Source organism: Sinocyclocheilus rhinocerous, unplaced genomic scaffold, assembly GCF_001515625.1.
Source record: "Sinocyclocheilus rhinocerous isolate Xijiao unplaced genomic scaffold, SAMN03320098_v1.1 scaffold551, whole genome shotgun sequence".
Taxonomy (NCBI): Eukaryota; Metazoa; Chordata; class Actinopteri; order Cypriniformes; family Cyprinidae; genus Sinocyclocheilus; species Sinocyclocheilus rhinocerous.
This window is the reverse complement of record NW_015624564.1, coordinates 250,923-268,324: the sequence shown is the minus strand read 5'-3', so window position 1 is coordinate 268,324 and position 17,402 is coordinate 250,923. Positions and strand designations below refer to the sequence as shown.

Here is a 17,402-nt window from a genome sequence, read left to right as displayed (position 1 = left end):
TCAGAGAACTTCATCTGGTAGTATGAAACTCAGCCCACACATACATGCAACACTTCCCACCACGTGTGAGCAGTAATTTTTTAACATCAAGTTAAAAGTTTGAGGATGTTAAGGCTTTATGAGGAAAAAAGCCTGGGGTCAAATACAGAAAAAAAAGAGCTTTTCATAGAATTGGAGAGTGAATGTTTGCCCCATGCTATATGATTCTCTAGTGCCCCCTAGTGCTGCCATCTGGTATCATGCTGAGCTGGTAAAAATGAAGAAGTGTGTTGCTGACAGAAGCAATAATTAAAACCTGCTTGTTTTATTTCTGCAATTTCAGGGTCAATGACATGGCATTTTTTTTGCCTGGAACTATTATACAATTCAAAACTCCATTATAAAGCACTTGAATACACTTATTCTATGATGAACATTTTAAATTATTTTTAATAAAATTAAATAGGTTTTTTTTAGGGGATTTGAAATAAGGCTGAAAAGGCCTTGAAGAAAAGTCTTAAAGTCTTGAAGAAAAAACTTTTATAATTGTTTATAATCTCTGGTATAATCTTTCAATAAATTATTTTTAAAAAATATGCAGGGAAGAAAATACAGTATATTTGGAAAAACTGAAATTAAAATTTAGTTGTCATCTGACAATCATCAATCAACCAATCAATAAAACTGAAAATATCACTGATTTAACCCATGTACACCATCGCTGGCAGTGTATTTTTTTTAAAGATCAGATATTGTAACCTTTAATGATAAGTTGTTTTGGAAAAAAAGGTTTAAAGAATAAAGAAAATGAAAAATATGTATATTTTTGAAAAAAAAAAAAAAAAAAAAAAAAAAAAAAAAAAAAAAAAAAAAAAAAAAAAAAAAAAAAAAAAGTTGTATAGACTGGTATTCATGATTTCTGGTTTTCATTGTTTGATTTGTCACTGAACTGTTGCCACTGACCCATATCTATGTTCTTTTTTATGTGTTACAGATATGGAGACATGGTTCCTAAGACCATCATGGGAAAGATCTTCGGCTCTATTTGTTCTTTGAGTGGCGTGTTGGTGATCGCTCTTCCAGTTCCCGTCATTGTGTCCAATTTCAGTCGGATCTACCATCAGAGTCAGCGCGCAGAGAAGCGTCGTGCCCAAAAGGTACCCTAGACGGGCCTCCCACGACCCCAGCATGGGTCCACGGCCTCTGATCTCACAGAGTTATACGGAGCTGGGCTCAAATGTAGATGTTCTCTTCAAATACAAGCCGGTCTGGCTGTGGCTAAGAGATTAGACCCTGGCAGAACCGTGTACACACAAACACAGAAAAATGACGCTGGGATAGTGTTTAATACAACTTGGCACAATGTGCTTGTGACCCAGATGTCTGCACGCTGAGTGGTGTGTGTGTCTCTGTGGTATGTTAACTGCAGGTCTCTGTGGAACCATCATTTCTAGTGCATGCCCAGATCACATCCCGTACTTCAGCACAGCAGACAAAAACACAAACACAGAGAAACAAGACACACAGGCAGAGAAACTTTGACAACGGCAGATATAAAAAAAGATGTCCGAAAAGAGCAAAAGAGAAAACGGCCACATACACACTGCAAAGTTTTGGGTGTATTTAAAGGAATAGTTCACTCAAAAATGAAAATTAGCTGAAAATGTACTCACTATCAGGCCATCCAAGATGTAGATGAATTTGTTCCTTCATTGGAACAGATTTGGAGAAATTCACTTGCTCACCAATGGATCCTCTGCAGTGAATGGGTGCCATCAGAAAGAGAGTCCAAACAGCTGATAAAAACATCACAATAATCCACAAGTAATCCATGTGGCTCCAGTCCATCAATTAACATCTTGTGAAGTGAAAAGCTGTGTGTTTGTAAGAAACAAATCCATCATTAAGGCATTTTTACTTCAAACCGTTGCTTCTGGCCAAAATACCAATCCATAATCCATAACAACACTTTGTACCTTGAAAAAGTCCATCTGCTGCCCATCAAAATCCACTGATATATTTGTTTAAACCCATTTTGGACAGTAAACGGGTCTTGACCTGTGCATATTTCTCTCCTGGATATTATTGAGTGAATTATTCCTTTAAAAGCCCAAGTATATGTCCTCATTTTTTTTTATGCCAGGGACCAGTGAACAAAATAAGTTTCATTGGGTTTGCTCTTATCGTGACTTTGATGTTTGAATAGGCAGCAAGTGGTATGCCACTCCGCTCCAATCAGTAATGATGGAATTTGCATATCCTGATGCTTAGCTTCAGGATTATTTAAAAGAAACGATTCAATTAACTCCGAAACCTCAATTAATCTGATTACTTTCGCAATTAAATTGAAATGTAAGTTTTACAGCCCATCTGCACAGTGACTGCCATAATCAATGAAGCTGTCCACACGCACACACTACATTTATAGTCGATGCATTAGCCTGCGGTTTAGACATCTGAATTTATTATGGCAGGAGTGTTGTGATCTGTCATTACATCTGTCATAAATCATCATTTAATGTCCGGATGGAAAATGGTGATTGACATAGTTGTTTAAACCTTTTCTTGAGAGCGAAGGTTAGCAACATCTGTCAGTGTTTACTAAACCACACTCAACTGTTTATGCTCTTAAGTCGTTTAAACCAGTTTTGTACATACTATGCAATTATTTGGTCATCATCAAACTTAAATGATGGAACTCTGTGTACAGAATGAGATTAAGCACTAATAAGAGGAGTCACGACTGTATTTAGCTGCAGTGTGTACGTGGCCAATGAGACCAGGCACAGGAAGAACAGATGCTGTGTCCTGTAGCCGGTTCTCCTTTGGGGGTGATCGGAATATACAGACGTAGTGACATCACATCATATCTCATTAGATGAGTGTCTTCTCTTAATTTAGCTATTCGACTCCAGCTACCCCATGGGAGACACAAACAGTTCAGATATCCCACTCCCCCTGTGCACGCGCACACACACACACACACACACACACACACACACGCAGATAAACAGTACAACCAGTCCACCCAAGAACAACAGTCTGTTTTTTAAGTTAACTAGGGACTGAGAACGAGAGTAGGAGAGGGAGAAGTGAGAAAGGACGTTAGGATTGTAACAATACCCAAATTTAAGTTGTCGATACTAGTACCACTGAAATTTTATGATACAATTTATCTGGAGATATAAAGAGAACAACCTATGATGTTTTATGTTTGTTTGTTTGTTTGTTTTTTGAAGAAGCCTCTTTTTCTCACCAAGGCTGCATTTATTTGATCAAAAATACAGTAAAAACAGTAATATTGTGAAATATTATTACAATTGAAAATAACTGTTTTCTATTTTTGTACATTATAAATTTAATTTATTCCAAATCTGTATTTTCATTATCCATTACTCCAGTGTTCAGTGTCACACGATCCTTCAGAAATCATTCTGATATGCTGATTTGGTGCTCAAGAAACATTTCTTATTATCAGTTTTGAAAACTTAATATTTTTGTGGAAACCATGATAATTTTTTTTCAGGATTCTTTGATAAATAGAAAGTTCAAAAGAATAAGCTCTTATTGGAAATAGAAATCTTTTGTGACATTATACATTTATTTTCTGTTACTTTTGGTCAGTTTAATGCATCCTTGCTGAATAAAAACTATTTCATTAGTTTTTTTGTATTCTTTTGTTTTTATATTATTATTTTTATTTTTTTATATTTTAGATATGGTGTCAAAATATCAACTTTTTGCAATATAAACCCACCCACATTATAGATTTTTTTTAATTTTAGTATCAAAGTACTTTTGACGTCTCTAAAGGGAACAAATGACACATTACCATTCTTCATGTTGGACATGAGCATGTAACCTCCAGTCAACCAACGATCACATTCACACACAAATTGACCACGAGACATGAGCATGCAGACCTCCGGTCACACCACGATTACACACACACATTGACCACAGGAAGAGGAAGTATTAGGCTAAACACCCGTGTTTGTCCACTTGAACAGAAAACCAGGCTTGCTAGAATTCGTGCGACGAAGAGCGGTGGCGCTAATGCTTATTTGCAGTACAAACGCAATGGGATGCTGGCAGACGCAGAGGAGGAGGTAACCGTGGAAACCAAGTCGCTGGGGTCTCTCTTAATGGAACGTGACATGATGGGCTGGTGCATGTGGACCCCTCTTCTCCCCCTGGTCGTTCGCCTCTCCACCAGGGGGCCGAGGTCCAGACGCTTCCGTGGTGTTCCTCTAACTCTCTCTCTAGACCGGGTGCGCCGGCACCTCTTCCTGGTGGCTGGTCATGAGACAATAATCGTGTGACCTCTTGTCCAATGGCAGTGCAATGCATGCGACTTGGCCTTGCGGGGGCCACGGCCATCCGCTCCAGTAACAACGGGGCCCCCCTATTTTTTACTGCAACCCTTTTCTCCATCTCTCAACTACTTTGCTTTTGGGTTTTATCTCTTTATTACCTACTGTATCTTGTCTACTTGTTGTTTTAACTGCTTTTTCCAACAACTACTACTCTTGTGCTCCATGCATTTTTTAACATGCATTTTTGAGTGATTTTCTCACTGCTGTCCGGACTGGCCTGTGCTCACTCTCCATCTCTCTGTCTTCATGACATCATCAGAACACATCACATGGAGGAATGAAACTGTCTGAGCTGCATGTCATTGATTGGCCAACATCTGAATGGGAGGCGGGATTTAATGTGAGGCAGAGACCACGGGGCGTGTTGATCAAGTGCCTGTTGACCATACGCAGGCTCTCGATAAACAGTGCTTTAGTTCGGGGGTGTTCCATACTGCTCCTGGGGGGCCACTATCATGTCAAATTTAGCTCCAATCTGACACACCTAAACCAACTAATTAAGGGCTGCATCCGAAATCGCATACTTCCCTACTATAGAGTAGGCGAAAACAAAATGTAAAAAGAGTTCCAATTCCGAAATATTCATAAAACAGTAGGCAAAAAGTTCTGGGTTGGGGGTGGTGCTTGTTCAATAGAACTATACCTACTCAGAGACTATTTGATTTTGGAACCAGCCAAGGTCTTCAAGATTACTAGAAACTTCCAGGCAAATGTGTTGGGGCTAAACTTTGCAGGACACTGGCATTTCAGAAGCAGGATTGTCCACTCTTGCCCTAGTCGTCTGGTCACTGCGTCATGCTGATTCATAAAGGCTCTAGTGAATTTGGATACGGTGGCCATCATGGTTCAAATACAGAAGACGCTTAACTTTTCCACATACTTTTCCAATAATTCACAAGTTCACACTTATAATAAATAGAGTAAAGGTTATGCGTATTTAGCGTGCTGTCCAAGGGGAGGGCTCCGAGCTCGGAATTTGGCCCAAACCCAGAGTACTCCCCCCATCCCAGGTTGGGATAGGAATAGTTAGAAGTGAGGAGATGGGGTGGTGGAGGGATGCTAGAAAACTGTCAATGAACAGAGGTAAGTCTGTTGTGTATATTTACCACTTATCTTGTTAATTAGGTTAATTATCGAACATGCTCCTCCCGAACTTTGTTAATAAAACATCATTTAGTATATCCTGGATACAAATTCAGTAGATATTGAATGACACAGAATACTCTTGTTCCTGTTGTCCACTGTTTTTGAACCAAGAGCCATCCGTCAAGGTTGTGATGTTGAGAGAACAGGACGTGGCAGTAACCTAGAGCCTGCTGTCGTCACAATGAACTAGCCAAACATTCTTCAACAATGTCTCAATGTTGCTGGATCATTGTGAGAATTCGGGCCTTGCTGTCTTGTCTTTTCTTTCAGTTTCTTTCTGTGCTGATAGGTTGATAAGCAGTGTTTTCTGTTTCTCCAATAAGGCATCAAAAGAGGCTGGCCAAGCTTTGGTATGTAAGGCCAACCCCACTTTTGATACCCATCATCACCATCTTCTGCACTGCTTGGAGAAAACCACGGTAAGAACCTCAGGAGAAAACTTCACACATAACTGGAAGCTGTTCTCAATAATTTAGCTTTTGCATTATTTGATCTTATTATATACAGGTGTTTTCTTCAGTACCTTCGATAGCTACCTTCAGTAGGTTTAGTAGCTACTGGTCAGGTGTCCATATTGACTGTATTTAAATTGATAGTTCTCACAAAAATGAAAATTGTGTCAGAATATGGTGCAAAAGCACCATAAAAGTATTAAATGGTTTTTTTCCCCACGTATACAAGTGCAATTTTCCAGGTTTTTCTTAAACAATAAGGCCACGTTTTCTAAAAATAGCTTTGTTTGAGGAACAGCCTGAGTCTTTATTAGCTGCAAAACCTGGTAAGATGTGATCGCTTATGACATAACAATAACTGACACTAAACATGGCTTTTTTGCGTGCCATATTTGAATTAAACTCCATTTGAGAACTCTGGCAAAGGTAAAAATAAGGGTGAAAGTTTTTATTTTTTTGTCTGTACTCTTTAACATTAACCAGTGCCAGATGACTTCTGCACCTCAGTGCTTGTGGGTTTGCCACAAATAAGTGCAGTTTTTCTCTCAAGAGAATTCATTAGTCAGACTCTGGCATGAAAATGACAGGCACTGTTGTCCCCTGCCAGCTAGACTCATGACAGTCTAGAGAACAGACTGTGACCCGCTCTGGCTTTCCTAGGGCACTAGACTCGAGACATTTGAAAGAAAAATTCCAGTCCTGCTGGATGCAGGGCTGTTTGAGGAACAGCCAAAGCTACAGTGAATCTGGATTTAAGGACTCCTCAGATGATACTCTATATACACACATTATATTATTAATTACATTGTTCTAATATAGATTAATTATATTATGTTTAATTAAAACCGCATCAACGTCTCATGTTTATGCATTTTGAAACTTTACAACTTTGTATTATTTTTTAAATATAATAATCAGTAACCACATTAATATAATAATCAAATGCAGAAATCAGTCCTTAAAGTTATACATAATTCCCGTCTCTTTCTCTCTCTCAGAATCATGAGTTTGTGGATGAGCAAACTTACGAGACAAACTGTATGGAGGTTTCCCTAACGAAGCCGTCCATGTCCCGTTCCTCCTCGCTGTCCTCCTCTCCACACGGCCTGTCCTCCTGCTGCACGCGCAGAAACAAGCGCAAGAGCTTCAATGTCACCAATTCCAACTTGGCCGGCGGCCGCAGGAGCAGTATACAGGAGCTCAGCACCATCCACATCAGAGAGAGACCAATGAGCAACAGGTGCTCTCACAACACTCATGCACACTTACACAGACATAAGGAGAAGGAATATGCTGATACTGGTTGTGGTCTGAATATATATAAGTCAGAGCTGTGTCTTATTTAGAAGTGTTAATAATACTGACTATGGTGAGTTTCTCCAGAAAGGGTTTGGAGAAGGGGTTTATGTAGTGCTTATAATCGAGAATGTATTTGTAGAATTAAGTGTATAGTAGTATGCAATATGTCAGTGGTTCTCAATTCCAGTCCTCACGACCCACCGCACTGCATTTACAGAGGTGTATTATGTCAAACGTCTCTAGTAAGTTTCATCTGTGTGTGAAGACGCTGCAGGTTGTGGCATAGCGCAAATCCGTGAATGAATGTTCCAAAGCGAAGTAAACTTCAACGGATTTCTTGTGCTCGGGGAGTAGGGAGCTGTGTAGGGACCCTGTCAATCGGAACACAGTTCATGCATGGAGCTCTCTTCTTACGAGCTGATGATCTAAATCAGGTGTGTTAAATAAGAGAGACATGCAAAATATGCAGAGCGGTGGGTCGCCAGGACTGGAATTGAGAACCACTGCAATATGTAGTACAAAGAATTCTATACACTGCATAGTAGAGCATAGATTTAGTATGCATATGTGGAATACATAATATGCAGAATGTAGTGCATATTATTATTTAGTATGCAAATGTGAAATGATGCATGCAGTCCATAATTTTCAGTGCATAGTATTTAGTGTACATAAGTAAAATCCAGTAAAAGTGTGTAGTGCATGTAATCTAGAATGCATATGTAGCATATAGTGTATTATGCATACTATGCAGTACGATGCAGTTTGCACATGTATAATGCATATTATGGAATATGCATAGAATTTAGAACTTTTGTAGTTAGTATCTAAATATATGCAATACAGTGTGTAATGCATAGTGTTAGTGTGTAATGCATAGTATCTAGTATGCATGATGAATGCAAAGTATAGTGCATAGAATTTAGTGAACATATATGCATTACATTGTCTTATACATAATTCAGAATGCATATATAGAATTGAGTGCACAATGCATAGTATACTATATGTAGTACAGAGAATGTAGAATGCATATTAGAGCACAGATTTAATATGCATTAGAATGCAGTGTATAGAATTTAGTATTCGTAATATGTAAAATACAGTATGTAAAGCATAGTGTGTAGTGTACATATAGAATGCAGTATATAGTGTAGTATGCATAATAGGTCCTGTTTAGCGCGTACTATGTAAAGTGTAGTGTATTTTACGCAGGTTCACTGTATATCTGGGTATTTGGGTTGTTCTCATAGTGATTCATGCTGCTGGAATCCTGTAAAGCTCTGGTTGTGACAAATGCCAGCATACTCTGGGAACGTTATCATGATTCCCTCCAACAGCTGGCGGAATTTGCCCATCAGCTGGATTGTATTCTTACCCGCCCTCTCCTCCTCTCTCTTCCAATGCAGTCGCTCCAGTCTCAATGCCAAGTTTGAAGAGACGGTGCCCCTGAATTCAGAAGAGCAATCCTACATCACTGCCGCTGTCATCAGCATGCCCACCCCGCCTGTGACCACACCCGAGGGCGGAAACTCAGCCAGCTCGCCTGACTTCTTGCAAAGCAACATTGTCAGGGTGTCGGCGTTATAGACCGTCCGCCGTGACCATTAGCCATTTTATTTAGCGAGTGGATGCTGGAGCGGAAAGGATCGACGGAGCCCCTAGTGTAGTGGAGGAGGCACTGCAGCAGGATGGGCCATAGCTAGTTTTTTTTTTTTTTTAAATCAGCTCCTGCCCAGAGCTCTCCGTCTCTGTGAGCTCCATCAGCTCCAACTCTAGGCCCATACATCATGTGACTCATGCTGGGGTCCAATAAGCTTTCACTCAACCCATAGAGGAAAACAGTGAACATTGTGTTTGTTACAGCTTCTATAATTTTTCAGTATTGTGAGTCTTTGAATCTGTTGTCTTCAGTTTGATGGGATCGGCAGATATTTGGGACGAATAAGGAGTGTGCCAGCAGGGGCGGGATTTTACAAGCTTTTACACAGCTGTACACACTTTTGATACTACAAAGTAAAGCTGGGCTCTACTAGGGTGTGCTGTCGGATGCTTTTGCGTGCGTGTGTGATCGAGACCGATCTCTTGCATGTTTTGCATAAGTCTTTGTCTTTTTTTCAATTCGGCATGAGCAATAAGGATTGGCTCTTTCTGTCAGAATGTGTGCTTTTTACTTTTGCCTAGTTATATAGTATTGATCTTTCCAACCCAACGAGTGTGTAAAAACAGCTGTTTTGAGAGATTAACCTGATGATACAGGTGATAAACAAAGAAAATCTCGTCTCACACTCTCTCTGTCCCACCCATGTTGTGTTCATTCCTTGCCTGGCCTGATGAGATGTTTGTTATTCTTCTTCTTTTTTTTTCTTTTTTTTTTGTGGCAAAAAACTAAACCGAAAAGGAAACTCCTTTTGTGTTTCAATATATTTGACTTTCTCAAACTGACAGTGGAGGATTGTGGACTTGAGCTCTAATACTAGCCATTCCGTTTTATACTCCAAAGTTTGCGAGTTAACTATGAAAAGAAAAATAACGTGCTTATTTATTATCTTCGTTAAAATTATTGTGCATGTTGTCGTACATATAATGAAACGGGCCAACTTGGACCAGAGCATAGAGCCCGTCCAGGAATTTTTTTCTTCCTTCCCTTTAAAGATGTACTTTTATCAGCAAACATTCTTATATCTGTCTATTATTTCTGGATAATGGTATCAAGTTGTGTGTGATGACACATTGAGAATCATCCAATCAGATTGTTTTGGAGTACTGTTTTGGAGATTATTATATCATTGTGATCAGCCGAACATGCTTAGGGTTGAACTTAAAAACGTGAATCTCACATTCAGGTTTGTTTCACTTCAAAATCAAAAGAGAATAAATGACATTTTACATAAAATAGTTAAAAAAAATAAAATTTAAAAAAGATTTGAATGATAATTAAGCACACTCCACTCCACGCAAAGTCTCATTACCATATGTTTTAGTTCTTTGTATTTCTCATTCTCAATTTTCATTACTGCAATACAGTATTTTTTCAAAGCAAATGTATAATGCTTCATAATGATTGTAAAAATACTTCAGAAATGTAAATTATGCCATTAAAGTAATGAAAATTGTATTTTGGCATTACAGAAATGACACTTTTGGAGGTGTTGTGCTTAATTGTCCTGAAAATAATGCACAGAATCTGTTTAGACTGTGTAAGCAAAATATAGTTTATTTTGATTTTGGGCAGAAATATGTCTGCGAGATTCATTCAAAATGTATTATTATTAATTAAAAAGTGTTAAAAAATTTCTGCACCTGAAAGATGAATTCTCTCTTCTCTGCCATTTAATGTCTGGAATTGGCAAGAAAATAGTCTATAATGTTGATATTTTTTTATACCAATGTCAGTGCAATTTTTGGTGAGGAGCTCTTAATGCGCCTTGCTCAATGCACACACACACACACACACACACCACTGCCCTCCTGCACAATGCCTGCACCTATTCTTGCTTTACCATGTGACTTATGCAACAAGATTCTTTTTGTAAAGATATGCTTTGTATTAAAAGGGTTACCGGGGGAATAGAATCTCACAAATGCATATTTTTAAAACTCAAATGGGTGTTGATTATATATTATAAATGAATTTCAGTTGTAAAATACACAAAAAAAAAAGAAAAGATGAAAACTATGAGAGATTGTTGCTAGTGCACCTGTGCTGTAAATTTGTTCTTCGGTGTAGTGAAATTTATTACAGTTTCTAATTTTCTCCTAATTTCAGTAGACAGAAAATTTAATGTCTCACATTTTACTTTCTAAATCAACGACCGGAAAGGCTGGACCATCTGTTTAGGTTTGGACATTTTTATTTTTCCCCCATTTGGAGGACAGGATTGATTGAGTGCATGTGCTCACAGACTCACAGAGAACGTGTGCGTTTCTTTTCTTTTTTGTTTTTGTTTTCTTTTTTCAGGATCCACAAGGGACTTTTAAAACAGACTTCCTGTTTGTTATATAATGTACATTTAAATGGCTACCAGGTGACGATGGTCCTTTGGAATTTGTTACAGCTTGTGTTATGGACATTACAATACATGAATTATTACAAAACGATGAAAAAAAAAATGCAAACCAGTTGTTTAGTCCGGTGCAGTGTCTATGAATAAATAGAATTAATTCATTGTCCTATTAAAATACAGATAAAAAAGACAATGGTGTTGTGATCATTTTATTAATCTTGGTTAATTATTGAAACGTGTTTTCACCTTAAAATAAATACAAAATTAGGAAATTATGATTTTATATCTCAAAATTACAACTTTATAAAGCTGCAAGAAATAGTCACAATTGCAAGAGTAAAGTCACATTGTCCAATATAACGTTCACAATTGTCCATCTTGCAATTGTGACTTTCACAACTATGTCACAGTGTGAGTATTTTAAACTCAGTTACCTTTATAATTATTTTTACTAAAAAAAAAAAAACTTTAGATGGAAACAGGCTTTCATATGGCATCATAAAGACCTTGTGAAACCCATTTAGGTTGTGTCTGCTAGCTTCGTTAGCATTTATATGCTAGCATACTGCTAAAAATGTAAAATGTACAGTCTGTCTCTGTAAAATCATGATTAAGCATACAAATTTTTGCTGCAATTGTGCGGAAATGATTGAGTTATCATTCAGAATAAGTTACACGCCAAAAATTACCTAATAGTTAGGTTTAGGGGGTTGTTCAAAGACTTTACCGTAAGTATAAACAATAGTAACAGCAAATCAGCAAGGCTCTACTCTCTTCCATTTCCAGCTGAGCGTCATTTTCTTCAGAGGCCTCTTTCCCATTTTGCCGATTTCACACATTTCTCAGGTGGCACATTTAAAGGGACCGACTTTAATAGAGGCAACGGTCTCAACCTCTATAGGCACTTAGCATGATTACGTTACACATGCATGGGATCTTGCTTTATACACGGGAATCGAGGGATGAGGAAGTCTGGAAGGCGAGGGATTGCACCAATTTTTCGAGCTCACTCAGAACAAACTAACCGCAGGGCTGTGGTGAGCTCCCAGCAAGCGAGCGATAGTGCTACGCATTAGCATATTTCCCATCACGCCGAGGGTAATTGAGATGTTTGAAGTCGGTTGTAGGAAGAGACCGTATCTGAGAGACGTGGAAGGAGGGGGACCTCGCCGCACACAGGGGGATATTGAAGTCGGACTTCATACAAGCTGCAGCTGTCTGTTTGCGACCTTGCTATTGTTGCGGAGAGGTGAAAGGCTAATGGTTTTATTTCCCCGTTGACTCGTTTTACTGTACTCTGTGAAAGGAAAGAAGGAGCGGGACTGTCTATATGATAGTACAGTCCGTGTGAAAGGCTCTGTACATCTGCACCCACGCTAAACAGCAAATGACACAAAGTCGACCGATATCAGTTGGTGTCTTTAGATGAAAAGTATCATGTTTTGACAATGATTTACCACAGTTTGTGAACACACAACTGCTAACATGCTATGAGGCTAGCTTTATGCTCTCTGTCAGTCTCTCTCTCTCACACAGGAGATGAATAGAGAGTGGGGGGTGTTAGCAACAAGAGAGGAAACTGTATGTCTGTTGTAAGCTTGTATGACGGCAATCCTGTGTGCTCCTTTCTGACTCATAAATCAGATCCTGCATTGGCAATGAGCGGTGGGGGAAAGAGGAAGCTGACAGAAGTATTTCTAGACCTCCAGCTATGTTTGGATTAGCGTGCTAACATACTACTCATAATATTTCTGTAGAAAGCTGTGTGAGTGATGTTTTCTGTACGCTCTCTTTGCCTACTATTTGCCAAAATGTGCAATATGCTACAGAAAAGTCTTAACTGGAAGCAAGATGATTAATTCAGTGGCTAATGCTATCTTGCTAATGCTATTTTATAGAATGTCCAAAATGGTTTGCCATGATTAATTCTTCTTTCAAGTGCAACTGGGAAACTCGTCGGATGTTTGTTATGATGACGTCACACATTTCATTTGGAAGCATGACAAGGAAGTAGCCTAAACAAAATAATTATATTGAGCAATGAACCCAGAAAACTACATTGAAATTCAAAATAATTCAAAATATAATTTCCATCATGCATGATACCCATTTATGCATGATATCACAACTAAAAGTTTTTGTTACAAAAAGCAAAGCATGAAATTCATTAATTTTATACCAGTTGCTACAGACTTGACTTTTGCTCACTGATCTCTGTCTTATATATTATAATGTCTGTATTACAGATCAGTGTTTCTATGTTTCAAATTGAGATTCAACATCGTAATCTACAATTTATGACGTCACACATTTCATTTGGAAGCATGACAAGGAAGTAGCCTAAACAAAATAATTATATTGAGCAATGAACCCAGAAAACTACATTGAAATTCAAAATAATTCAAAATATAATTTCCATCATGCATGATACCCATTTATGCATGATATCACAACTAAAAGTTTTTGTTACAAAAAGCAAAGCATGAAATTCATAAATTTTATACCAGTTGCTACAGACTTGATTTTTGCTCACTGATCTCTGTCTTATATATTATAATGTCTGTATTACAGATCAGTGTTTCTATGTTTCAAATTGAGATTCAACATCGCAATCTACAATTTTGAGTTTCGCACGACTTTACTTCACGTGCTCGGAACTCACAATTACTATATTTATGACTTGACTTGAAGGGCACGTAAGTTTTGTACACCTATAGGCCTACATAACACCTACTTTTCACTGTCTTATCAATTTCTAATGGATAAAATCAAGCCCCTCCCACGTTATTGCTTTTTTTGTTTTACTCAGAGATGTGTCCAGTTATGGAAGTATGAGTCACGAATGCTGTTCATTTTAAGACATTTCTAGTAAAAAAAAATTCATAATGAGGTCTTGTGAAAGAAATTCATGATGCTCCTGCTTGAAATGTTTAGTGTTGCAATGATGCATTGTGTTTTTAAAAATTAGAATGAAGAATACAGTGTGTTATACAGTACTCTAGTGTTCTATTCAAATATATATTTTTCCATGCGTTTACTTCCTCCCTCTCTCAAAAGCGCTCTCCATTAAGATGTTTTATTCATTGCTTTACATCTGTTAAAATTCATGAAGCAGGCCAGAGCTAAATCCCTTTGCTTTCCCTCGGCCAAGAATGTCTCCCATCAAGTCCAGAGCAGGGCCAAAAATTCCACCCGTGTTTCCACCCAGTAGCACTTAAGCGTGACACCTCTGGAATGCTCAGAAACAGAGCGCTGTGCGGAAAATCAGCTTGATTCAGCGGAAGTAACTGCACGGTAAGAAAACCAGGCTCTGCTGCATGCCTCAGTTGTTTGAAATGTAGCGTTATGTTTATTGCTAGGCGTGAAATTGGTGAATTTTCTGTCAGATACATGTTAGTGAAATATGCTGAACCTTGTAATGTTATGACAAAACTCTGGCCACTCATAAGGAATTTTAGGCCTTTGAGTTAGCCCAATAGAATGGTTATTTGAAAACGTTATGAAACCATAATTGACTATTTTTACTTTCTTAATGCACTTGTCGGCTCATATGTGATTCATTAGTGCACATTATTCCAAAGAAAAAAGTCTTTAATATATATAATAAATCATAGTATCTATATATGTATGTATTTGTATAGATAGATAGATAGATATTAATGTAAATGTAAATTTTTTATGACTAAATTGAAAACATTGAAACTTTTTTTTATATTACACAATATTTAGAATATACTGTGTATTATTAAAAAAATAAAAGAAATCATCTGTACTGTTTAATACATCTATTTTTATTGACCCACCCTAAACTTGTTGGAGTTAAAGACCTTCCATAATTCACTCATTTGTTTCATCCATGAAAAAAAAAAAAAAACACTAAAACTTCTCAGGCTACACGCTAGTTTAGCTGAAATGTTGTGACTGTGAACAAACACACACTGGCTTCCAGTAACATCATCTCGACGTGTTTAATGCACTGTGATTCACATGCAAGAGGTTTCTCAAACTTTCAGCAGAGTTTAACCCTCTTATAACGTGTTTTATGTGCAGACTATTACTACATAGAAAATTCATACTACTTTTGAGATCTACACTCTTTAATGCACCAGTCCATTTGAATCTTATCATGGAGCTGTTAAATTAAGACATGAAATTCTGCACAAAAGTATCCTAGTAACTTCACAATGAGCTTTTAGCAGCAACGTCTATATATATATGTAGATGCCAGATAAGCCAGATGAGATCTTGTGTAAAAGCCTAGGCAGACTGTATTTGTTTTGTCTATTATGTCACACTGTATATATCTTAGGCAAAATTGTCATTAATGCCAATTTAAATGAATATGAATGTTCAAACAAACATTTAAATAGTACCACACAAACCTTTGTGCTAGTAAAGGAGAGAAAAAAAGTCGGAGTGTTTGAAGTCTGTCGTGGCTTGGTGAAAGAAGGAATTTGTGAATTTATCGGAACAAATGTGAGGTAAATTGTGATCATTACATGATGAGAATGCCAAAATGCGAACTTATTTTGGACTACGATAAAATAAATATTTAAAAAAAAAATTCTTACATGGCAAAATAGTGGCCAAAATCATAGTGTGCATCAGGTTCGCAACTAGGTCATTGTAAGTGGTGATGGGCCATTTCACTGAGAGGAAGGAAGATTTAAGTGAAAACGGTTCATTCCAGAAACCTCCCTCTGTAGAATTCAAGTCTGTAGAGACAGAGGCAGTGGCTTTATTTAGGAAGAACCCAGTAAATCCTCTTCATCTTCCATGTGATGACCACAAAAAGCCGCTTTATCCACGGGTATATAAAGTTTTCTCTAAAACTGTTCACACCATCTAAATCTTATTATCCAGGCACCCAGAACTACTTCATATTCCACAAGGTCCATTTTCTGGTCCAGTTCACTGCTGCTGTCCGATCCATTCAGTATCATTTTTAGTGTCTCCGCAGTATTGAAGTAGCCGATGGGTCACCATGAAGTCACTGCTAGGAAAGTTGCTCCATCTCAAACTGGGTGTGTCCATTAGCGGGCACATTGGCCCAGGCCTCAGGCACTCGTGGATGTGAGTGGCTGGGCTTCAGGGCATCTTCTGCGGAGCTGTGCGTGTGGATTAAAGCATCCGAGGATGCTGGGTCAGGTGGTTTGTGGTCATAATAGAGAGCCCATAGGAGTGTCACAGTCAACGTCATGGCTAAGATCTGAGCCACACCAATCGACACGCCCAAGAACCTCAGCACCTGCAGCTGTTTGGTGCCACGGATAAAACTGTAGATCTTGGGACCACAACCCTGTTAAAACAAATTTAGTGTATGAAGTTATGTCAGCATGGAATCAAAACTGACCATATTTACTTTCTTAATGCAGGTTTCTAGGTTGGAAAATATGGTGTCATTGATTAATTTTGTCTCTCTTTAATCTCTTATTGGTTTTTATTATTTATTATTTTATTTAGAAAAAAATTATTACTGTTTTTTATTTATTTAATTTAACTATATTTTTTAAATTACATTTTGTATGTGTTTTTTAATTAGCTTCCTATCTTGGCCAGGGCACTCTTGTAAAATAAATTTTTAATTGTTTCTTTCCTGGTTTAATGAATCTCTAATGTTATTCCAAAGGTGCCTATCTATCTATCTATCTATCTATCTATCTCTATCGCTCTCTCTCTCTCTCTCTCTCTCTCTCTATATATATATATATATATATATACACACACACACACACACATATGGGCATTGGCCTGGCTAATCTTACTTAATCTGAATTATTCCTGTCTGAAACCAAGAAATATATTATGAAGAGCCAAACAGGAAATAATTATATAAAGTCTGAATATATAAATGTAACTCAGAATATATAGTTGTAAGTCTGAATATAAAAATACAAATCTTAATATATAAAAGTCAATAATGAATAGAAGTAAATCTGAATATACAGTAATAAGTCTGAATATATAAATGTAAACTGCAATATGTAGATTTAAGTCTGAATATATAAATATAAATTAATATATATAAATGTAAATTATGAATATATAGTTATAATTCTGTAGCGTCTGGACCAATCAAACACACAATATATATTTTGTTAGCTAGATTTAACAAATACTCTGTAACACCCCTCAGTTAACAA

General features: G+C 37.5%; 2 protein-coding genes across 2 annotated transcripts in view; one reads left to right on the top strand and one right to left on the bottom strand.

Moving 5' to 3' along the window:
• The window catches only part of LOC107743290 (potassium voltage-gated channel subfamily D member 2-like), a 116,093-nt gene extending 106,515 nt beyond the window's left edge, over positions 1–9,578 (top strand). Inside the window, exons 2-5 of the mRNA XM_016556461.1 lie at positions 974–1,136; positions 5,825–5,920; positions 6,952–7,193; positions 8,662–9,578. Of these exons, the coding sequence (XP_016411947.1) occupies positions 974–1,136; positions 5,825–5,920; positions 6,952–7,193; positions 8,662–8,842 (682 nt within the window). The 3' untranslated portion in view covers positions 8,843–9,578. The remainder of the gene's footprint in view (positions 1–973; positions 1,137–5,824; positions 5,921–6,951; positions 7,194–8,661) is intronic.
• A 5,924-nt stretch (positions 9,579–15,502) lies between these two features.
• LOC107744106 (tetraspanin-12-like) overlaps positions 15,503–17,402 on the bottom strand; it is a 15,695-nt gene continuing 13,795 nt past the window's right edge. The window contains exon 8 of the mRNA XM_016557602.1: positions 15,503–16,558. Coding sequence (XP_016413088.1) covers positions 16,256–16,558 — 303 coding nt within the window. The 3' untranslated portion in view covers positions 15,503–16,255. The remainder of the gene's footprint in view (positions 16,559–17,402) is intronic.